The sequence below is a fragment of the Rhodofomes roseus genome, assembly GCF_022264815.1.
Source record: "Rhodofomes roseus strain CIRM-BRFM 1785 chromosome Unknown C8Q71scaffold_32, whole genome shotgun sequence".
Lineage (NCBI taxonomy): Eukaryota > Fungi > Basidiomycota > Agaricomycetes > Polyporales > Fomitopsidaceae > Rhodofomes > Rhodofomes roseus.
The window spans coordinates 213,981-236,444 of NW_025952988.1; the positions used below are offsets into that span (position 1 = coordinate 213,981).

Below are 22,464 nucleotides of genomic sequence, written 5' to 3' on the forward strand. Positions count from 1 at the left end.
TGTGCGGTTTGGGCGCTAGTGGGGGTGGTGTTCGTAGGTATTGTGCGTGCCTTGAGGCAGGCTTCTGTGGCTTCGCGATCTTCGAAGATAGCGCTGCGAGGTGGCGTAATTATTGTGAGTCGTTCACTGGCTGCTTGATAGGCCTTTATGACTTACTGTCGAGTTGTTGAATCGATCACGTTGGCGAGGCAGTGCATGCGCTGCGTTCGAGTCTACAGTAGCCAACCAAGTAACATGTGGGATGTGTGCTGTAGACGCCCATTCGGACACGGCATTCTGAAAGGCGCCGCAGGCATGTCAGCATGCAACCGCAGAAGGGGCTGTGCGCTCCCACTATCGCAGCTGCACCACTGTCCCAAAGCGGTATCGTGGCTGGAACGTCGGCGACTGTGTACATCGCGAACACCGCCCGTGATCCTCGTGCCCGCAGAAAATCAGAATTCGACTCTGCGTATTCTGGGCACAGCCCTCTTTTGTGGGTATATGTAGCAGGTGCGCTGGACGCTCGTATTGTTCTCGTGAGCGTAACAATACTCAAGACCGAACGCCACTGGTATAGTTGACCCCAATAACTTCTCTCTGCGTATCTTCGTCTTTCTAACCACGTTCTTAGCTATACCTATGATTCGAGCTCAAGCGACGATGCCTTCTACGACGAATTATACTCGTCTTCCGAGCGTGGACCCAGAAGATATCGACAGTGGAGAGACGAAGCTGTATCCCCCGCCATACTCCGCGCATCCGGCTACGGAGCTGCATATGTCGCCGACAGTCGAAGAGACGTATCTTCCAACCGAGCCCACTCCCGCTGAGCGCTATGGATGGAGCTCCCCTACGTCCTCTCCGGAATGGATCTGGCCACTGGCAGGCGCAACCAGCCCGCCGATATCCACCACACCTCCCCCGGGCGGGTCGTCCTCACAGGGCAGAGCCCAGTGGAATATCTACAGGGAGCTCGGCACCAACGCGATGGAGTACATCACCTCGGCCATAGCCTGTATGATCGGCTGCGCCGTCTGGGAGACCCTGTGCGTCCTCATCGGCAGCGGGCTCCTCTCCGCGCACGAGCCCTTCGCGAGCCACGCCGACGGGCTCCTCGATGCGGGCGTCCTCGGCGCGGGCGTCGTCGCCGCGGCGTGCTGGACCGTCACCTGGGCTTTCTTCAAGCTCGAGGCGCGCTACGAGGTCGAGAGGGGGCTGGTCGAGCGCAGCCCGTCCACGGTAGAGATACAGGGGCTGGACCTGGAGAGGGTGGACTACCCGCTGCATCGCTACGCTGCGCCGGTCGCGATTTGCGCGCTGGTGGTGGCGCTCGTCGGTGGGGCGGTCTTTGGGCCCGCTTTGGGTACGTGGATGCTCGTTGGGAAGGGCGAGCTTGTGGAGGGCGGCATCAACGCAGTGGATGCGCTGATGTGTGGCGCGGTTGGGTCTGGAGGAGTTGTTGCCATCGTTGTTATCGTCTTTGGCTGCCCGATGTATGCCTGGCATACATGGTGTGGTGTATGCTAACGGAAAACAGAACCCAATACAACTGCCCTCATCGCGGTCGTAATAGAGTACATATGTGACTGATCCCCACAAGTCAACACATAGTAGCGTGTACTACTAGGCTACTGCGAGTTAGCTATATTGAACTCTCATCGCGCATGCGTATGTAGACATTCGACTCGGAGTGTCGATGTACAGTACATCACTGTCACAGACTGTACATGGGTGGCGGGTACGCAGCGTTGTCGGTAATTGCCGAGCGCCTCGCCATGATCCTGCCGCCTGCGCCTCGCCACCTCGCCTCATGCGACCATTTACTGCTTACTTAGCCCTATGTTCTCTATAGATCCTGAGATGTCGAACCACCAGCCCGACGATGCTTGGACCCCTCCTTCTCCATCACAAGCCGAACTCGAAGAGTTTGAGGCGCTTGTCAACGAAGACTTCATAACCAGTCGCCTTCGTGACCTATGTCTTAGTCTACACCACGAGGACTTCGCTCGAGAGCTTGGACTAGCCAAGCATTCCGCGAGGGTCATCACGGAGGCTCTAATTGAATCTGCGCCTTCTGTCAGGGACACGCTCGTACCGGAATGGACCCAGTACAACGCCCGCAATGCAAAGCGTTTCACGGACCAAGAACTTGAGGAATGGTTTACTCTCATGATCTCGGCGGGCAGAAGTGGTAAATGGGGCGAGTTCATTAAAAGAGGTGAGAGTTACATCGACACCCTCTAGATTTCTAACAGTCGGTTCCTCTCAAAAGCGCCACACATGCGACGACGTCCAGGTGCAATGCAGTACTCCATGTGTGCCATTCCGTGACGCTGATTGTGCTTGATACTGCGTTGCAGTCACATATGAATGGCAGAAGCTCGGTAGGCGCACATCGTGTTTACTTGCCCTCGTAATCTTGCTAACCTCATGAAAGCCTTGCAGACCGCCTGGGGACAACCATACAGAGGGCGTGCACACGTTGACCTGATGAACCATTTGCGGCAACATAGCTGGTCGCCACGTCTCCCAACCATCCACGACTTTTCGATTGTGCAATCATCTCTGACTGGGAAGTCCCGCATGTTGGATGAACTGGCAAAAGAACATCTTGTCATTCCTATTGTTCTGGCCTCAGGCGATGTTGTCCGGGACTATGCAATGCGTAGTTGTTTTCACTAGTTAATGCCATCGGAAAGCATGCTAACGTAGAGTCCCAGCTCCATATCCACCCCCTGACTACGCGGTGACGAAATTCTTGAACGGGCTAGCGAGATCAACCACCATCACTTATGAATGCATAGTATTCGTTCAAGCACTGCTGCAGCATACACTGGACGTCCTTCAGCACTCCTTCGTCGAAGAAGCAAACAACGGTTTTCATTGCCTTTGCTCGGCGTTCCGGGAAAAGATGCAAGAGGGAATGCGTTGGGGCGGCCACGGAACCTACCGGACGACGTTCTATGACAACGTCATGAGTCTGTTCCACAAGCTATCTTCCGTGCGTGTTCGACGCAATGCATTTTATCTATTGTGTGTTCAATTACGGATATTGCAGACGCACCTGGACCAAAGACAGTGGTCGTACCGCACGTTTCCTGTGGCAAATGTTTGTGCACGGCTGATGCGATTCTTGTACCAAGTTACAAAGGACACGAGGTTGTGCTCGGACAAACCCGGTAGCATCCCGCCGAGGGAGGTCCTCCATGAGTACCATCCAATGGTAATCATCGCTTTCGATAACGTGCAGCATCTCACCGACGGCTCGGATGCGCACAATCATATCGACTCAGGCAAGAGACCAAAGTGTAACGTCGCAGTAGAGTTGAAGCGGGTCTTCACCCAGCTGACTTCGCGCTACCCTGTCATTGGACTGTTCTTATCAAGCTCGCCGTCACTGTTGTCTGAAACAGTTCAATCAATGTCTCCAGCGTACGTGGACAGCGAGACGCGCATACAGGATGGGTCTCTACCCGTGTGGATGGAGTTGGAGTTCGATCTGGCAGCATGCAAGATCAGCATACCTGATGGCTTCTCTTTGACGGAAGTCTCCTCCGATGAATATATATGTCACCTGGGTAGAGTCGGGTACGTACATCGTCTTATCGTGCTTGTGCTGTTGCTGAAAACTTCACAGGTTCGGAAGCCTCTGGGACGCGGGAGTCGCGCAGTGGAGGGAGGACGCAGTTCCGCTCGCAGCGCAGCAACTCATGCATACGCACCATCTTGACCAGAGCGGCATGGCCTCTGCGCAGATGCTCGCGTGCGTTTCTCAGCGACTAGCTCTCAACCTCGATACCATCCTCGTCAGCGCCGAACAGCTCGCATCGATGAGGCAGGTTCAGGATCACATGCGCTTATGCTTCTTCAACAAAGTCTCTCGTGAAGAATCGGCCCTGGAGGCGATGTCGCAGTCCGGATCTGAACCGCTCCTCGCTGAGGCGGCGTACTACGCCGTACACCGATGTGCCGTCAACCTAGTCACTGTGCTGAAGACCATCCTGGCGGACATCCCGGTCGTCGCCGTTAACGGAGGGCAGTTGCTCACCTGCCTGTTGCTGACGCTCGCCCGGGACGCTACTGTCGGTGAGCCTGACGCTCATGGCCGTCCTGCTCCGGGTCCTGGCGGGCGTAGCGGTAGGATCATGGATGCAGGCGACTTCTTCCGTACCATGTTCACCTTTATGCGTGCCTCTCGCGTCGGACTCATCGCATCTCATACCGAGGTCGGGTCATCCATCGACCAAGAGCGTCTGCTCGCAGACTTCGAGCGGGATTTCAGCGACTGTCAAATGTACTTCAACCACTTCGTTTCTGTCCCTCAGCGAGTCCTGCGGATGAGCTATCTGCATGCATTGTTGGCTCGGGGCGCAGCAGCCTGTTGCTCCCAACTCGATTCTCCAATCGATGCCGTCCTGACCATGGTCGAGGGTGGGCGCGCGGAGAAAGGCAGGGTCAACCTCATTCTGTCGAAAGCGGTTCTTTCCCGCGACGGGCTTCCTGCAGAAGACACATTCAGCGCGATGGATCCTTACACCCTTGGTATCTGGGATTCCGACTACGTGCCACAGAAGCCTCTGATCCGCATCGCCTTCGCCTTCGACGTCCCCCGAGCCCTTAGCGGCTTTCACATCGCGCGCAGGGAGAATGTCGACGGCCAGCAGAGGTCTTACGCCTCGTACGACATCCGCATTGCGGGCTTGTCGCCTGACACCACCGACGTCGTGAACGCTGACACAGAACAAGAGGCGAAGGACATATTGTTGATGTCTCGGACGCTGAAGACGCGCTTCAATCCTGATCCATATCGCGGTAACCGCGTTCCTGTTCAAATGTATTCATTCTCCATGCGTCCTGGCGCTGACACGTACTATGAACATTGGCATCGTTGGACAAAGGGCGTACGGTGAACACTCCACAGGTTGGTGATGTGGGTTGCACTTCGGACGTCGTTCACTCGCTTCTTGAATTGCTCCTGGCATACTGGTTCCATGTTCCTGTCGACGTTGTGACCCAACTTTACTGTTCTGATGACCTATCGCTATACACCTTACTCCGAATCTACGTCTGTTCGTCTGCGTCATCACTCACGAGGAAGTCCGGTTCAAGTCTTCGCACACAATAGCGATATGCTGTCTTGACACATGTACAAGGCCAGAGCTCCCTCTTTTTCTCTGCATTAATCTTCTGGGAGCGTCCTCACTCATCAAAAATACAGGTTGCATGACGCCCCTCGCCACAGCGGCAGGTCACGCGTTATCACCGTTACCTTGGAAACTTTACTCGTTCACCCCAGACAAGCTTCGCTCCACCATGGCATCGCCCTCCAAGTACAAGCGCCATGCCACATTGGTTCCGAGGAACAGCTCGGACGGGCCGAATGCCACCATATGAGACACCTGTTGCACGCCTCAACGCCCGATGAGTCAAGAACACAGGACCGATCATACTACCTGAGCACAATGCCATAACCATGTTCACTGAGGATCCACAGTGACCTCGACGATGTTGTACTTGCTGCTGGGAGCGGTACACGAGTAATAAAAGATCATGAAGGTATTACAGTAGTGATGGACTACTAGATTACGGCACGTCTGCAATCGTGACAAGTGGCTTCGAATGAGGCGGTACAAGACAGACAAGCACGACAGTGTGAACAACGATGCAGCTGAGCGTAGCTTGTATTGTCACTTCTGTAACGACCGAAATTGAAGTAGCTGCTTCCCAACACCGTTATCCGAGGTTCCGCGGTTCCACTACATTTGGATCTGGTATTTACTAGGCAAACAACACGGCCCTAGACGCCTCCTCGTCAAGGATATAAGTGAAGGTTCGAGCTCGACGATGGGAGTATCGCAACGCTCCTCTCTTTGCATCAACTGCGAACAGTCAAGATGGCCGAAAGTATCCAGGAAACCACAATACCAGTCGAAGGTACGAGCGTAGTTCTGTCCTTCGGTCATCACTTCTGAAAGTACCGCATACAGTCGACATGGACATGCAAAGTCCAGAGCACGTACAAACGGAATGTGTGCCAGTCTTCGGCGTAGACCTGGATGAAGTGAACAGGACCAGGCCGCTATATGGCGAGAGTCTCGCAATCTCCCTGCACCGTCACCGACACCGCATCACCCAACAGCTATCCACACACTTTCTCTTCATTATCGCGTGCGCCGTGCACGCTGCGGCGACCTCCTACATCGGCTGGATGTTCGTGAGAGCGAACAAGCCCTCCCCCGAATTTGAACCCGATCTTGACCTCGTCATCACCGACGGCGTATGTGGCGGCTCTATCGTCATCGCGTTCTTCACGACAATCATCGCCGAGCTCGCCAGAGGAACGGAGAGGGCATGCGAAAGGATGCGGAATCGCGGAGTGGACACCGTCGAACTGAAATGGAAGATGCCAAGGTTGTGGGGGACCTTGCGGGGAGCCTGGCAGGCCCGGGCAGACGCACAACCGTTGCTGTGTCTGAAGCTACCCATCGAGACGCAGAACGGCTACCCCGTGGTTCCGATCTGCAGGATGGTGGGGTTTATCATGAGCAGCCTGTATGGCCCGGCACTGGGCTTCCAAGTTTAACCGAATGGTTCGCACCTTGGAGGCATGACCCTGGTTGATGCTTTCGCGTGCGGCGCATATGGGACCACGATGACTCTCGTGATCCTCGCAATGGCGTGGTTTTGGCGAATGCTTTTGGTGCGACTTTGGGAGAAGAGAATGCGGTCGATGTTGTAGTGCTGAATGAGAGAAGAGGTAGAATTTGCTACGTAGTGGACGTTCAGTTAGTCTGTTGATCTATCTTGGTACAAACAAGGAATGTTACAGTTGTGAATGCATGCGATGAATCATACACGTACCGCTTCTCTCGTTTGACTTCCCAACGTGTTGACTGCAATAACTGGCCCCTTGTCGTCGCTCGTGACTTGAGAGATTACCCTAGGGGTTCGTAGACTGCCTGACCGTGACACTCCTATTTCTCGGAGTGGATTCGTCCTCTAAATTCTCCACGGCGCATGCCAGACAAGCATCCTGCTCCGTGCATACGACGAGAAGGATATAGTGCGCGCTCCGAGCAGATGCTCGCTCCATCCGAAGGCGACCACACAGGGAAGGGCAACGACTTACGTACAGCGAAACCCGGCCCTCGTTGTCTTCCACAAGCTACATAGCCTTGCGCCCGAATTGATGGGTATTCTTGTCACAACACAATAGTTGCGAGGTACGCACTTGGGGACAAGGATACGATACTGACGCCAAGCACGCAGGTGGCAAGGATGACAACTTCGATTTGGGCGGCCATCGAGCGCCCTTGCGTCCATAGTTATGTAAACGCGTACCGCGAACATAGCCTATACTTGGTGCGTATTGTTCAGCGACTCATACAATTATGCTGGTGTGATAACTTCACTAGAACATGGATGTCAAAGATTCTCAGCCTAGTGACAATCGAATACAACGCATTACGTGACGGACCTGGGATGTCAACATCTCTCCCGGCAACTGTCGGTTAAGCTCAACAAAACGCAGACTTGAGGAGAACAAGTGCGCGCAGACAAAAGTGCATGTGTGATGTGCGCATGGATGTCGTGCATGATCGATGCATATATCAGGGTCCTGGAACGAAAATTGGGATTCAGCAACTCGTCTTCCTTCACCCCGGTCAACTGCAGCACTCCTCCTTAGTCACCGGCTTGACTCGCAGTGCAAGAAATGTCCATCCGCCTCCCGGTTAACATGCCGGATGACCCGTTGTCCTCTTCAGCGCCGACTGCGCAGCCAGCCCCCGGCTTAGCGGTACCCACTCGCTCTAAGCACACGGCACGCCCGAAGAAGTCGTCGCGCGCGGAGCGGAAGCCGCGTTTGGAGAGAGGAACACGCTCGGGAGCGTCGGGCTCCCCACGAATGACACCCACAGCGCGACCCAACGCGACCGCCGATCTCCACAGACGTGTGTCCACAGCGACTATTCCCTTCATCGTTGTCCCTGACGGTATCCGTAGAACTCGACGTCCTCGAGGGTCGCGCGGAAGAGCCCAAGTCGCGCGCCGAAAATATCGGCACGATCGTGCTTGGCAACATATCCAGCTGTGTCTTCTTTGCCGCGGTCTGCGCCGTCTGGACCGGTGTTTGCACCTACGCGGGCTGGTGGGTGCTCCAGCAGAAGGAACCCTATGCCAACAACTATGGCATCGTCTGGACAGCCCCGTTCGGCGCAGCCATTATCTCCGTGCCATTCTACCAGGTGTGGTGGGTGTATAATAAGCTGGAGGCATGGTACGAGGCGAAGCACAGGATATACGAGCCTCCGAAGGAGCTCCCGCGGTGGTGGACGTCGCAGCAGCGTGACACATACGTGTCCCCGCCTCCGAAGCTCGCACACCGGTATAGTGGCACGGTCATCGTTGTCTGCACCATCGCGGGCTTACTATCGGGCGGCCTGCTGGGACCCATGTTGGCGACGAAGTTACATCTCGATAACATCGACGACCAGATGACGGTGCTGGCTGCGACGAGGCTTGGAGGCGTAGGCACCGGGATTATCACGGGGTTTTTAGTTATCGCTCTGTCGACATCATACGGTACTTGGTCGTGGTGCGCGGAGAAAGAGTACGAGTTGTGATGCCTGTCGAACGTGCATATGCCTCAGAAATATGTTGAGAGCTGACGAAGAACTTGAAGGACTTACAATAGACTGCTGTATATATGGACGAATGGAACGTCGGTGCCGTCGCCGGAGTCGATGCGTCTGGCATGTACGCCCTGTATGGATCGTCTGCGAACAATAGTAAATCGGCCGTATACGCAACTTGAATGTCGTGCACTTCGTACAAGACCAGTCGGAGGGTCAGTGAATCATGCCAGGAATGTAGACGACGTATACGTCTTACCCATTGAAATATAGACCAGGTCCTTGCTCCGCCCAGTCGCATGCTTCCCGTTCGAATCCGATGTGCTGCATACTTCTCTTCGGAGCGTTCGTACCATATTGCGTGGAAAATAACGCAGCTGCGCACGTCGTTCAGCGATTTCCGCTCGAGGCTCCGCCAAGTCTGCCTTGTCCTGCGGAGTTGCGTCGCAGCCGTCGCTGAGTCCAACAGGGGATTGCGCCGCTGTTGCGGACCGTCGCGGCTCTTCTCTACCTCATCGATTCCAGCGGTTGTTCTTGACTCGCCTCCGACGCATGTTGTCGAGATGGTCACGAGCTATACAGCAGGAAGTATTGGAGAGACCTCATAATATGGCCGTTGTGACGGTGCATAGCACGCAGCAAAGGGAGTCAAGCCAGTGATTGACGTAGCATTTGTGTCGATATGAAATAAAAGGATGTCATACAGCGCAGGTTCTTGGAGATGAGCTTTGTTTGAGGGCAACTAGCGATTCGGCTGGTCATTGATCAGCACTTTGGTCGTCACAGGCGAGAGTCAGTGCCAGCAGACGAGTCCAGCGCTTCCGCAGCCACAGCCAGCCACCCTCAGCCACCGACGCGTCAGGCGAAGTTCAAGGACCAACACTGGGACCAGCAACTCGAACTCGGAAATAGTCAAGTCATTGATCATACAAAGCTTTGTTCTAGGGGGCCTACTGGTGACTAAGCAGTGAATTATCGTAGCCGCACTGCACCAGGCTAACCGAGATGGACGGTACGGCATGCGGTTGACTTCAGGAGGTTGATTCGGAGTCCGGACGCTCCTCCATGCACATGTACTGCCGTAAGCATTGTCATTGTCTCATCGCCCACGAGCCAGCTAATATACGACTATCTATGCACACTACAGCAGGGACACGCTTGCTGAAGATGTCTAGCGCGAGACGACTGTCTGGCGATGGAACACCCTCAGCGAGAGAGGCCTTCACTTGATGATAGAGCCACGCCGGTCATGACAGGAAGTCGCGAGCGTATCACGGACGGGAGCATCCCACCGGTTGATTCACTACTGACGTTGGGCTCGCCGGTTCTGCACGGACCCATAAGAGGTTTCTTCTTGTTCTCGAACCGAGGATCCTCTGCGGCTTAGTGCTTTCAGACCATGATCACCATCTCATTTTTTCCATCTTGCCAGTGACACTCGGGTTCGTTGGGCTATACCGGACGAGATGGACCTCCCATGTTGCATGGGCAGGCAGCATGTTGCGTCGGAGTTGTGCCTGTTGGTCCGACTACTAAGGCTGCGTCCGCGCACATCCTCCATGGCGCGAGTGGGACCGGCGGCCTTGAAAGTCTTCATGCAACCTCGTGAAAAGTCCTCATACAGCCTCTGAATGTCTTCATGCAGCCCAATGAAGGGCCACTGTTGGAGCGTGGTGAGCACCTATGCTCCAGTGCGACGACATGCAAACACTGACCTGCATATATCTCTAGGCCATTCTGTCGCCGCTCCGTATCCCCGCTGTAGCGATGAAGTCCAGCCCGTACGAACTGTCCACGAAGACAATGACGTGTTCTGTCAGGTGCTCAGTGCAGTTCGCCGCTGAACGACTGTACAGTACTTACGTATAATGTCTGCCGTTGTCCACGCTAACGCGCTTCCTCTCTGTCGTGAGTGGCTCTCTTTCGCTACTTTACTCGACGATGGCGATGCTATTCAACCCATACGTCTGAGCAGGGGGAAAGTCGGGCACTGTCCAGTTTGTCCCAGTGCGACCACTCCTTCCCTAGGATGAGGCCTTCGGCGATTCGCTACTGTCTCTCCGTTGAACGAAGCGAAGGATCATCGAGCACGTCCAAGAGTGGCTCGAATTCGCCCTTGGAATCCCTCGACGCTTAGGAGAGCGGTGAAGTCGCATCACCGGTGCCGTTGTTGGACTGGCTGCCGCAGTGCTTGACCTCGGTGTGCCACTGCCCTGTCGGGTGCCGCCGTCGCTGGTTCAGGGACAGGCCCTTTGAGCCTTGCGGTACGTGAGGAGGGAGAGTTCGTGTAGCTTTCGTCGCACTCGTGGTCCTGAGTTCCTCTCGTATGAGCGTTGATGATTGAGGTCCGTTTGTACGAGGCACCCTCTCGCCCATGCGATGATGGCGGACGAGGTTACTCTCGGCGAGGACTGGTGTGTTCGAGGGCGAGATGAGTTCGAAAGCCATCCCGGCGTAGTCGCCTAGACATGGTGGTTAGGAGGAATGGTGACGCGGTCGGATCAGACCCTGCGTTCGAGGGAGAATGGTGAGGTGAGTACGAGTCGAGCTGTCTCATGGTGAAGCGGGAGTGTGGGTCTACTGGGAGAGACGGCGTATGTTGCTGGCCTTTATATATACCGCGGCCCCTGGCTGTCTCGTGGACCACATCTAGTGGACGCTTTGTCTGCGCCACATCGGTCGCGCTTAGTGAGACGCATGCGGTTAGGCACTTTGTCCATCTGGTCATGGTCAAAGCACAGGTGCCACACGGTGGCCTGCGCTATTTAGGAGAGCAAAGCATTTGTTGATCAATAGGGTGATGCGCGCACGTTGTGGCGTAGTCAAGGCGTACTGAAGGCACTGCGCAGCCGACCGTCCCAGCCGCGTACTCTCCCTTTCCTACGAACAATAGGTAGTCGGCATGCAGACATGCGGCTCCTACATACTTGTCGACTTGAAGCTAATTGATCTTTCTTTTGGCGCACCTGCCGACCCTCATCCAATGTGCTACCTGCGTCCTTCATGTAAGATCGAGATAGCATTCGTCATCGTCATAAAGGACGCATCGTAAACATACACGTACAGATCCGTCACATGTACGAACATTGCATCGCGTCCAGCTACAAGCATACACACCACTTAGCTAAGCACTGCACCGCTCAGATGTAGATCGGCAGCGTCGGGTTCAAACCTATCCAGTCTATGCCCTCCACGAAGTCCTTCTGGTCGATCAAGAAGTCCTAGCATACCTGTCAGTATCCGCAGACCGTGCTTCTGAACACGGAACTGCAGACTTACAATCGGACATTCCACCAGGGCACCTCTCACTCTTGAGAGTCGGTCCTTCACATGGTCGAGCGACACTTCTGGCACAACATGCCCGGGCATGACCTTGGGCACATATTTCTGCGCCTACAGTTAAGACCTCCAGCTATTGACATGAGATGGTAAAACTTACGGAATACTCGTCCCAAGTCTTGACCCAGTTCGTCGGCACAGTACGGAAGATCTCCGCGAAGATCGAACGGTTCCGCCTTGCAGTCTCGTTCCAAAGCGCTATTGTGTGGTCCGCAAGAGGGTCCGCAACGATCTTGTCTTCACCTTCATCGGTCTCGTCGTCGTTCGGGTGTGGGGCCGGGCGCATGAATGAAGTGACTTCCTCGTCTTTGCCCCTGCAATACTGAGGCGGCATGAGACCGAGGTGCTCTGTGCAATGAGGCATGAGCACAGCGACGCAGACGGATGACATCTGGCGTACCTCTGTAGAGCTTCCTGCGGAAAGTGGCAGCGAAGCGTGCTGCCATGTACGGCTTCCCGTCCATAGTGGTCTCGATCATGTCCTCATCCTCAATTACTAGGGCAATCTCGGAGTCACCGTTACCCTGGAAACGACGTGAGCGCATGTTGCGTACTTCCAGAAGGACTTTACCTTCATACTCCGGTCATTGATATTCGGGGAGCCCATCTTGTCAATAGCCATTAGCAGAAGCTACAACGATCGAGAGCAACACTTACGACGACCCTCCGATCATCCACAATCATGACCTTCGAATGGATGTATAAGAGCTCAGATACATACGCCGCTTTCTCCTCCTCAGGTGTGCCTAGCCACCCCTCCTCTTTCAAGTTTGTCCGGTCTTCCATCGTATGCTGAACGACGTTATCGGAGATATCTCCGCCCTCTCTGAGACTGATCGCAGCACGGTGCCACCGATCGACGATCTCCTGTGCCTCCTCGTACGACTGTGGCAGCTGGTACGTCTCGGTTTTGAGCTCTGGCTGCTGTCCCGCCGCGCTCGGCTGGTCGACAAGGTTGCCCGTAGGGAGGACAACTGTGGTTTCCTTGGGCGCATCGTGTTCTTCATCCTTGCCGACCCAAAGGCGAGCGAGAGCGGTCATGGCTTGGTGGAACTTGATGCCACTACGCCCTTCGATGACTTTCATGTAGGACTCTGCGCCAGAGGTTAAGTGGGGCCATAGAAGCTGAACTCTTCGCTGCTTACCGGACGGTGCATTAATCCGATCGTAGGTGCGCAGATGGTAGAATCGAATATAATCCATGCTTAGAGAGGAGGTGAGAAGGCTGGGCTGGCGATCGATGATTTCACTTACGGCTCGTATCCCGCCTTGGTGATCTCCTCGTAGATGCTATGTCCTCCACGATTCATGGTGCGGTACTGAGCAGCCATGATCGTCCTGATTGACGCCTCATTCTTCACTGGTTAGCCACGTGAGCATCACGGAAGCGCATATGCACGATTGGTGTTACCTGGTCCCGCAAAACCAGGAACTTCGGGAATCACGACTACCACCTACGACACAGCGTGTTATGAGTCACAAAATGACGAGTGATCCTGTAAGGAAACTGTGCATACTAACCTTGAACTTCTCGCCATTGCGGGCCGCTAAGAGAATTCGGTCGACGAGTGCTGAGGCGATTTGGTTCTTCACAGGATCGCCTTCCTTCCGCGTACTCGAGATGCTGCAAGACCGCACTCAGAAAACAGATTACAGGGATCGCCGTGCGTGCTCACAAGAACTGATTCTCTGTGTTTCCGAGGTAACACTTCTGTGAGCATCGTCACTGATCAGAGCAAATGGGTTCCTCACCAATGTAGATGAAATGGGATGCCTCCATGATCATCTGGCAGTCTGGAAGTACTAAGTGAATACGGCGCCTTTAGACCGGTGAAACCCACTCACAAGCGTTCTGGACACTATGTTCTGTCAGCACTCCGTTACTCCAGTCGCCAACACTGCGCACTGCCTGCACGCGACACGTCCCGTTCGGAGGGCGTGGATACAGCTCCGGGTCGTCAAGATCGTCAAGTTGTCGCGTGGCGTGAGCGCCGTGGAACCGTTGTCTGAAGTGCCGGCCCATTTGGTGCCATGCTTCGCGGTAGGGGTGAACTTCAAATCGTGTGAGTCCTGGGGCGATGGGAGAATTTACATGAGACATACGTGCAACAGCCTCATCTGGAGCTGATTCGACATCATGCGGGAGGGCGAGCCAGTCATAGCGTCTGGACGGTCAACGCATTAGCTGGGAGAAGATAATGTAGCGGGGAACGAACTCACGTATCATGGCTGTACTGTAAAGTCCTCAGTAACTCAATGTATACCATAGGGTCAGAAGTACGCATACCTTCCTCCGCTTGATTTCGTTCCAGCGCTCCACGAAGTGCTGGACAAGATCTAGCACCGACGGCCCACAAATCGTCAGGTGCACCTTCAATCGAGTCATCTAATCAGCCGCCAAGTCACTTCAGTGGAGCAGAATTTTGTGATATTTACGTCGTGCCAGGGCATCCGCGCAGACTCGATCTCACTCAGTCCATTGCTCACGTAGTTCTGGACGTTCTTGAAGTCCATGATCCGCGCGTTGTTATAGTCCTGCCCCGGAAAGAGCGTCCGCGTGAAGTCCGTCGGGTGTACATCTGCGAGCGGGTGCAGGTGCGTGTCCCAGCGCCCGAAGGAGAGGTCGAGCCCGCCGACGCCTGCACGGTGGTTGTCAACAATCACGAGCTATGTGCGCGTCAGTTACAGTTGTTGCTCTGAAACCTGTAGGGATCGGACCTTCTCGTGGTGTGACCAGAACTCGACGTCGTCTGCGGAAGTGTCAACGCCGCAAGGGCGTCATGCGCATACACGAGTCGCACCTTTACTCCCGATGTGATCGGGGTGACGCATGCACGCGATGTTGGGATGCAAATTCTCGAGAGCATGCTGCCAACAAGTCTGAGTTTCTCAAACTGTTCGTTGTAACGCACGAATCACCTTGGTATGAGCTGAATCCATTGTCATTTCTTGGCTAACTTCTTTGTACACGACGACGTAGACCCGCACACCCTCTTCAGCTTTGCGCTTGAGGAGGCGATCCAGGCGCCATTCTTGATTGAATGCCGGGGGACGACGTAGGTACAGCTCGGGCGTCAGCCACCAGTCCTATATCATCATCGTCAGCTGGTCACACGATTCGTAGGTCACATAGGGACATACCAGGATGAAGATGCATTCGCGCGCGCTATCCAGTACTTCTGACACGGCATAGAAGTAGTCATGCCCGTCAATGTGCCTGTCGAAGGTGTCAAAGTCTGTGAACATGTGTTGTATGGGCGGACGAACTACCATTTCACGCCATTGTATTGGCGCTGCTCTGCGAAGGACTGGAAGCGGTGACTGTCGTTTATCTCGGTCCTGAGAGTGTCGATACGCTTTTCCTCAGGCGTGTCATGCCGACCTACAAGGTGTGAGGATGACTTCACTATAGAACAAGGAATAACGCACGGTCCGGATTCAGAAAGCCTACACAATATGACATCATCTCTAGCTCCTCAGAATCATGCAAAGCATGGAACTCACCGTCGATAGTGTCCCAAGCACCTTCGACGCCCTTGGGGATATCCTTTTCGATCTCGTCGACGACGTGCTTGATTTCCTCGAACATGGCTGAAGTAGAGATCGTAGCTATCCTCCGACGGGCCTGCAGACGTTATATAGGGACGGCACGCGCCCATCAGCCGCGGCGCCTTGCACCAACATGGATTCAGAAGAGACGAAACAACGCAGGGTGGGAGCAACCGGGCATGCTGCGCCGATGGCACTGCCAGCGTTCTAAGTATAGCTATCGTTCACTTGTTAAGCGCCGCGGAATCTTGTGAGGGTCGCGGGGGACACACATGGCAGCATCCAGTAGTAGTAGTACTGATCTAATTTGAGATTCGTTAACTGGTCTTCACTGGGCACGAGGGACAACGAGGATTGTGCCGTACGGAAGCATCGGCACGACACTGGGCTCCGAAACCGATGTCAAGCTCTGAAGGGCGATTCAGACGATGGGCGTTCGATCCTCCGAGTAGTCAACCGGTCACACCTGGGCCGTACTGTGAAGAAATCAAGCTTCGCAAGCCGTGCTAACGTCGACGTCTGGGCTATGCAGAGCTGGAACCTCTGAGCGCTGCAGAAGCGGGAGAACCTCAGTGTCCCTGCAATAGCTGAAGGCTAGCGACTTGAAGGCCATAAGCTTACGAAATCAGAATTGGACATAGCGAGGGCGTTGGGACGCACCATTATGAGTAGTGATAGAGTCATAGTCATTGAATGCTGTGAAGAAGGACCCGAGCTGTATTCGCCATGGTGGGTCATACAATGCCCTTAAGCCTGAGGCTGCGGACGCGAGAAGTGGAGGATCGGTCCTGAACTTTGAATTGAAGGGTCACAGCATCCTGGACACCGGTGCGATTAGGTTGCACGCCTATAGACCGACTCAAGACACAAGCGAACGATACCACACAGTCATCTGGTCCTCGACATGGATTCTTCTTCTAAATGAAAGAGAGCTGCGCGAGTGGAACTTAATTTGGGTGAGCTTCGGAAGACTTGTTGACGGGGCGGTGCTACGGCAGTAGTACTTACCTTCGTAGCGAATACAGACCGGAGGTTGCCCCTCGTCACACACGGGTGCTGTGTACTCCTCAAACCCATGAAAGTACTTGATCCTCGGCCGCCGCTTGTTCGGACTGGGACACATACCTCGAAACATGCATCACGGTTCAGGCCGCCGATTAAACGATGGTAGAGCTTGAGAATTCGAGTACCGCCAGTGAGTCCGATGCTACTGTATTGGATATATCCGCAGTGACTCACCTCAGGAGACCTAGACAGATCTCGTGCGTACTCAAGCATGCCATCTTGCTACGCATCCGACGTCGGACCTGTCCTGTTGGCGTATCCCTTCACGTTGCACGAAGGTACATCGTACCCCTCGTGAATTGCAATGCGTCACGTACATGTCATGCTGTGAGCGCATAACTTACCAGTAGTGCGGACCAAGATGTGCGAGAAGACATAGCACAAGTCGTGTCCCGAGTCGTTCGGATGGCGCTTGGCTAGGATTCGTTCTGTCACCTTGAGGGAGTCCAGTGTCCACACAGTCTTGGAGCAGTGTATATGGATGCGCAGCAATACATCAAGCTTGAATCGAGGAAGTAAATGGCGGCAAGGCTTCATGCCCTACAAGAATACGGTCGCCGGTCATTGTCAATGTCAAGCAGCCAGCTCAAGCTCAGGCTGCCACCGTCGAGCCGCAATCATAGGTCACGTGCGCGGAAATAGAGTCCTAAGCGCTCGTTTCCGTTGGACTGCATTCAAGTTGTTACCATGACTGCATCGTTCAGGCTCGATTCGTTCAGGCTCGCTGCTGTGAGTACGCGTAATACGTACGTGTGCTAATCCTTCTAGGCAGATACTCTGGGCCGTCTCGACTCTCAAGATCGATGATTTGCCAGCCTCACGATCGTCGTGTCGTAAGCCCGGGAGCAAGGTCAGATCTTGCGAAGCGTTGAGCACGAGCATAATCGTAAGCGAGACAGGTACGCATAAAGCTCAGTATGCATAGGACAAAATTGACCACCACTGTACATCCTTAGGTAGTCCATAACTGCCTATTTCATATCGCCTAGGGTGCCTCCGACCGCATCCTGATACTTCCGGGAACAAGAGCTCGAACTCCATCTGCTCTGGGCCTATGTATCTCGAAAAGCGTCAATTACTGTTATCAGAGTAGCATTGCTCCACTACGAGGCACGCGGCCACGCAGACAAGTATGATGCCGACGAGCACTCCGGTCATGATACCGCCCCATTCCATCGCACGCATCGCAGTGAACGCGCCGTCCGTGACGCCGTGCTTGATCAGGATCAGCGCTCCGATCACAGGCCCGAACAAGGTGACCACAAGCGATCCCAGCACGGCGCAAACACCCGCGACATAGCACCTGTACCGGTGGGCGAGCTTCGGAGTCGGGGGCAGGGGCTGGTTCCTCTCCCGTTGCGCCGGTGTCGTCATTTCCATTTCCGGCGAGGATGGATCGTAAATTCCGTAGGCCCTCTCATACGCGTCCTCGAGCTCGGAGAAGACCCAGTACACTGTTGTGAAGCCGACCGAGAGGATCGATGCGCCGAGGGAACCCATGAGGAAGATTTCCTTGTGATGAGAGGACAGGTTGTTGGGGAAGACCGCCACGGAGAGCAAGGTCAAGTAGGCCAGCAGGCCGTTGCATCCTACGACAGCCACTGCGGAGAGAAAACATGTTAACACGTAGCTCACGAGCAGCCACGCGGCTGCCTTGGCATTGGTGCGTAGCGTCTGCCAGTTTGGCGTAGGGAACATGATGTTCGGCCATTTCAGACACAGTTCCCTCGCTCGGCCCGTCGTCTCCTTTGGAAGCCCCTCCGTCGGGTTGCCAGGTATCTCTGCCACGAGCGTGATCATCGATGCCGCATCGGAGGAGACGCGGTGTGTGGCATCCTTCGCAGCTTCTAGGTCGGGCTGCGTCATGTCGGCGCGAGCGACGCGGAAGTTGGGAGGCATAGGGCAGATGGCCATGGTTGCGGGCGGCGGACTCGAGGGCGGGGACAGTCTCCTTGGTTCGCCCAGCTATGGATGCGGGTAGGCGATGGGTCATCCTGCACGCTCAGTTGCTCTCTTTTATCTTTCAGAGGTGAGGAGGCTGTGTCTATGCGGACGCAGGCTGCGCACTGAGGACTCTGTTTGCTTAGAGCTTCTCGCCGTGCAACTGTGGCGTAGCCTGCGGTTGCCATCACAGCCACTGGTTCCAAAGTATCGATACTACGACTGCTTGACAATACCACTTGCACAGGTTTGCTTTGGCCCTTGCACCGGTGCTAGAGATGACTGTTTTTGACCCGATGAGGTTGTGGGCACTGCTTTAGCCGTACCTCCGCACAAAGCCTCACCCTCACAGGTACCGTATCGTACAGCGGGGCCCTGAAATCAAGCCAATAAAGGAAACGTGAAATCATCGCAACACCGGTACAAGCGTGACTCGGGGCGGAGCGACGCGCGGCGCATTCTATGCTAGACCTCAGCACAATGACTTGGCCAGTCCCGACTGGGAAGGCGAATCTGTGAAGATGATTGTCCGTTGGCATCTTTTGCAGAGACGTACATATTACATAGTAAGTCCACTGTCACCTTCTGACCCTTTCTCCGTCAACACCTATACCCCAAGGGATATTCTTCCTCCGCACGACACATTCAAAACCCATATATCGAGACGACGAAGGACGCGATTATGACGATCGTTCCAAGGAATAGCCCAGTACTTGCGCCGCCCAGCTTCAGCGCCGCCAGCGGAGTCATCGCGTCGTTCAGCTCGCTGAGCTGTAGGACCGTCCCGATCACAGGCCCGAGTAGGCCGGACAAGACCAGGCCTGACAGAAAGCCCGCCCATGTGACCAAGGTCTCATACCGCTGCGCGAGCCTGGGCCGCGGAGGCACGTACGAGTCGCGCTGCTGCAACGTCCACCACCGCGGGAGCTCACTCGGAGGCTCGTAGATCTTGTGCTTTGCCTCGTACCACGCCTCGAACACGCAGTACGCAAACACCACGTTGGTGAACGGCAAGGAGAGAATGGCTGCGCCCCACGCAGAGGCGTAAACGATATTGGTGTTGCTGGCGTATGGTTCCTTTTCCCCGAAGAGGCATATGGCCAAGAGGGTGAAAAGAAGACTGCAGATCGTGTAGACAGCGGCGAAACAGACGCAGCTGCTGATGTAACCAGAGATTTTCACGACGATCTGCTCCATGCGCGACGGACGTTCTTGCGTGAGAGCCTCGTGTACAACAAACTCTGCGTTGGTATGGCAGTTAGTCACAGCGCATGGTATCGACGGAACAGACATACCTTCAGGAAGCCTGACGCTAGAGGAACCCGTCCGCTCAGGCTGCGCACGCGAAGACCGTTTGCTGCGTGATGCCTTGTGTGAACGCGCAAAGCGTGGAGTTGGCTCAGGTAGCACTGTTTCCTCTGAGCCATGGGGTTCCGAGGGCACCTCGAAGAGAGTGGCGTCGTCCGCCACTTCGGGATCAGCCTCCGGGAGGCGGATGTGGCCAGTTCCGAAGGCAAGACGAATGGCCATGGCTTACAAGGCGGGATCGAGGGGAATTAGCTTGGCTGTGGCGGAGAGAGCTGTTGCTGTGAGGTGATGAGGCGTGTATCCTACCTTGCTCTCCTTTTATGGTCGGGCGGCGAGGAAGCGGTGTTTGGTCCCTGTTGTTGTTAGGATCCTGTCAGACCTTATTGTCATGCATTGACGTATACAGACCCCGAAAGGACAGCTTCGATACCAAAGGTGCCGCACAATACCACAGCATTGCTTTGTCCTAGTAGTAGGGCTTAGTAGGGTCGTCACAATCAGCATCATGGCGCACCCAGGCACTCCGGTTCAATTACAATCTTGTCTGATCACATCATACTGTCCTGCATACGACAAAGGGTAGTGTGTCGCAGAGCCGGATCGAAGAGGGACATTGTGTGGTGGCCATATCTAATGATCGATCGCGAGATGCGGATGAGTGGCGGTGACGCTACACGTCGCTGTGATTTGTCATCGATCGGCGACAGATCTGAGGGCAGCCACTGACGCGACCTGCCAGAGCCCAGAGGAGCCTTGCAGTTGCTCTCCGACTTAGCGTTGCCCAGGCAGGCACTTGTGCTCAATGGCCACGTATGTTTGTTCTTTCCACCTCCGGACGTCAAAGTGCCCTGTCCAATGTTGAATGCGGCGTACCTCACAACCTCACATGTCCGGACTCAATCGGAGCGGAGGCGAGCCTCTCAACGACGACTCACGTTGAGTGTCTACAAGATTCTTTCTACAGTGTCCAATACCCCTTCACCGACATCATCCTCCAGGATATCAGTTCCCTTCCTATACGGCGCGTGTACTCCCGGTTCGTTCAGAACATCATCCAGTATCGGCTGCACAGCGAGGCCACACGGCACATCCACGTATCGCGCGGCCGCCGTTGCTGAATGCCCAGTTGATTCACCAAACGCCGCAAGTTTCAAAGGTAGCTGCGATTTCCGCGACGGTCGAAGCTAGTCTTCATGGAGAGAACGGGAGTAGGCCTGGTACGTACCTGCTTGCTGTCTGGGTCCTCTGCCAGTCGCGCTCGCCTTCCTCGTACCTCTTGAGTTTTTGAATATACGCTCAGCATTTTGCCGCCACGTGGAACGATCGTCTCTTGCGAGAACACGGCCGAGCCAGCCTCAGCCATTCGAAGTCTGAGATGATGCGGGCGCTCTCTGATTCTTCGGGGAATGCACAGACCTCCTCTCCGCGGTGAGCAGCCCAAGTATTGCGAGCACCTTGAAGATCTCCGGTAGCGAACGTTCCCGCGAATTCCTGTATGCGCCTCCGGGATGCCATAGAACTCGCGGAAGGGCACCAAGCTGTGGTTCGTAGAACGTACGGCGGGGAGACGTAATACGGCGCCGCGCTCATCAGATCCTTCCCATTCACAGTGACGGGCTGTCCAGCCAACAGGAAGGAAAGCGAGTTCAGATGCCACCGCGGGCAAACCAGGTTGTTCGAACTCCGAAAACCCCTACGAACATCGGTCCCGCCTGGGAACCTTTACGGACTCCGAATATTGTCAGAACATGCTGCGAACATGATGCGTTTCAGCCGATTTCAGCATGTTCGGAGGCCGAACATGCGTGTTTTCGGCGAACATGCTACGAACATGAGAAATGTAGGAGCATTTTCGGAGTCAGTCAAGCTCTCCGAAAAGGTTCCCATGGAGGACCGATGTTATTAGCATTTTCGGAGCCCGAAAAACCTGGTTTGCCCGCGGTGTGCGGTATCAAGAGCCGCGCGCAGACCATGAGAACGTGTACCCGAGCGGGTTTTTCGTGGCCTCGGCTTCTGGCAGGCCGCTGAGGTGCGAGTAGAACTCGTTGATCTTCCCATAAATCTCGATCATAGAGATGACTCAAGCACTCGGATCATGATTGAGTGCGTGGTCAATCGACGTTTGGTGTCGCCTGTCTGACTAGAGCCATTCTTTGCAGTAAGATGTGTGGGATTGCAGGCGCAGAATTGTATGAGCTCGCGTGGTCATGTCAAGATGACGAACAGTTGTCAAGGCCCTCAATACCAATGGTACAAAAAACAACGTCGCAGCGCATGATGAGAGTGAGATTCGAACTCACGCCCTGTTCGGACCAGATGAACTACTTCGAGGCGAACATCCACGGATGTTCCCCTGCTCCTTAGTCTGGCGCCTTAGACCGCTCGGCCATCTCACCATGGATGGCGTGAGTTCGAATCTCTCTCTCATCATCCATCGGTACTACCGTTGTACTTGTTTTGTTTTGACGATCAGGCACACTATTTAGGTTGCTTTTTTTGGCGGTAGATGCAGCTACTACGCCGTGATCTCCACTTAGAATTGCCGACTCAGAACCTCCGCTGATATTGTTACATTGAAGGCACATAATAATTCCGTTGGGCTCGTCATTCGATATCCGTGGCTCAAGCATAATGATACAACATTCGT

General features: G+C 54.7%; 6 protein-coding genes and 1 non-coding gene across 7 annotated transcripts; 4 read left to right on the top strand and 3 right to left on the bottom strand.

The window, feature by feature from the left end:
- Positions 1-179: 179 nt before the first annotated feature.
- Positions 180-1,720, top strand: C8Q71DRAFT_786829 (uncharacterized protein). Its single transcript, XM_047925154.1, has one exon. The coding sequence runs from the start codon at positions 622-624 to the stop codon at positions 1,507-1,509; it is 888 nt and encodes a 295-aa protein (XP_047773647.1). The 5' UTR covers positions 180-621; the 3' UTR covers positions 1,510-1,720.
- A 457-nt stretch (positions 1,721-2,177) lies between these two features.
- On the top strand, positions 2,178-5,174 carry C8Q71DRAFT_786836 (uncharacterized protein). The gene is made up of 6 exons (XM_047925155.1): positions 2,178-2,278; positions 2,343-2,366; positions 2,420-2,647; positions 2,703-2,983; positions 3,041-3,570; positions 3,620-5,174. The coding sequence occupies exons 1-6, from the start codon at positions 2,263-2,265 to the stop codon at positions 4,890-4,892; spliced, it is 2,352 nt and encodes a 783-aa protein (XP_047773648.1). The 5' UTR covers positions 2,178-2,262; the 3' UTR covers positions 4,893-5,174.
- A 579-nt stretch (positions 5,175-5,753) lies between these two features.
- Positions 5,754-6,782, top strand: C8Q71DRAFT_786839 (uncharacterized protein). Its single transcript, XM_047925156.1, has one exon. It carries the CDS (start codon positions 5,975-5,977, stop codon positions 6,563-6,565), a length of 591 nt encoding a protein of 196 aa, XP_047773649.1. The 5' UTR covers positions 5,754-5,974; the 3' UTR covers positions 6,566-6,782.
- A 914-nt stretch (positions 6,783-7,696) lies between these two features.
- On the top strand, positions 7,697-9,275 carry C8Q71DRAFT_727563 (uncharacterized protein; the record flags this gene model as incomplete). The annotated part of the gene is made up of 4 exons (XM_047921862.1): positions 7,697-7,934; positions 7,987-8,578; positions 8,666-8,739; positions 9,010-9,275. 4 exons carry the CDS (start codon positions 7,697-7,699, stop codon positions 9,273-9,275), a joined length of 1,170 nt encoding a protein of 389 aa, XP_047773650.1.
- A 2,480-nt stretch (positions 9,276-11,755) lies between these two features.
- Positions 11,756-15,543, bottom strand: C8Q71DRAFT_862621 (phospholipase D/nuclease; the record flags this gene model as incomplete). The annotated part of the gene is made up of 24 exons (XM_047928048.1): positions 11,756-11,836; positions 11,895-12,002; positions 12,055-12,302; positions 12,355-12,478; positions 12,526-12,561; positions 12,612-13,048; positions 13,100-13,158; positions 13,209-13,314; positions 13,366-13,408; positions 13,476-13,578; positions 13,631-13,643; positions 13,707-13,748; positions 13,800-14,006; positions 14,058-14,119; positions 14,175-14,188; positions 14,242-14,325; positions 14,391-14,621; positions 14,673-14,704; positions 14,756-14,822; positions 14,874-15,041; positions 15,096-15,171; positions 15,225-15,336; positions 15,384-15,401; positions 15,459-15,543. The coding sequence occupies 24 exons, from the start codon at positions 15,541-15,543 to the stop codon at positions 11,756-11,758; spliced, it is 2,556 nt and encodes an 851-aa protein (XP_047773651.1).
- Positions 15,544-17,639: 2,096 nt separating this feature from the next.
- Positions 17,640-20,039, bottom strand: C8Q71DRAFT_727565 (uncharacterized protein; the record flags this gene model as incomplete). Its single annotated transcript, XM_047921863.1, has 4 exons — positions 17,640-18,533; positions 18,836-18,884; positions 19,162-19,750; positions 19,805-20,039. The coding sequence occupies 4 exons, from the start codon at positions 20,037-20,039 to the stop codon at positions 17,640-17,642; spliced, it is 1,767 nt and encodes a 588-aa protein (XP_047773652.1).
- A 2,053-nt stretch (positions 20,040-22,092) lies between these two features.
- On the bottom strand, positions 22,093-22,213 carry C8Q71DRAFT_t148. Its single transcript has one exon. It is a non-coding gene; the product is annotated as a tRNA-Leu (tRNA).
- Between the last annotated feature and the right edge of the window lie 251 nt (positions 22,214-22,464).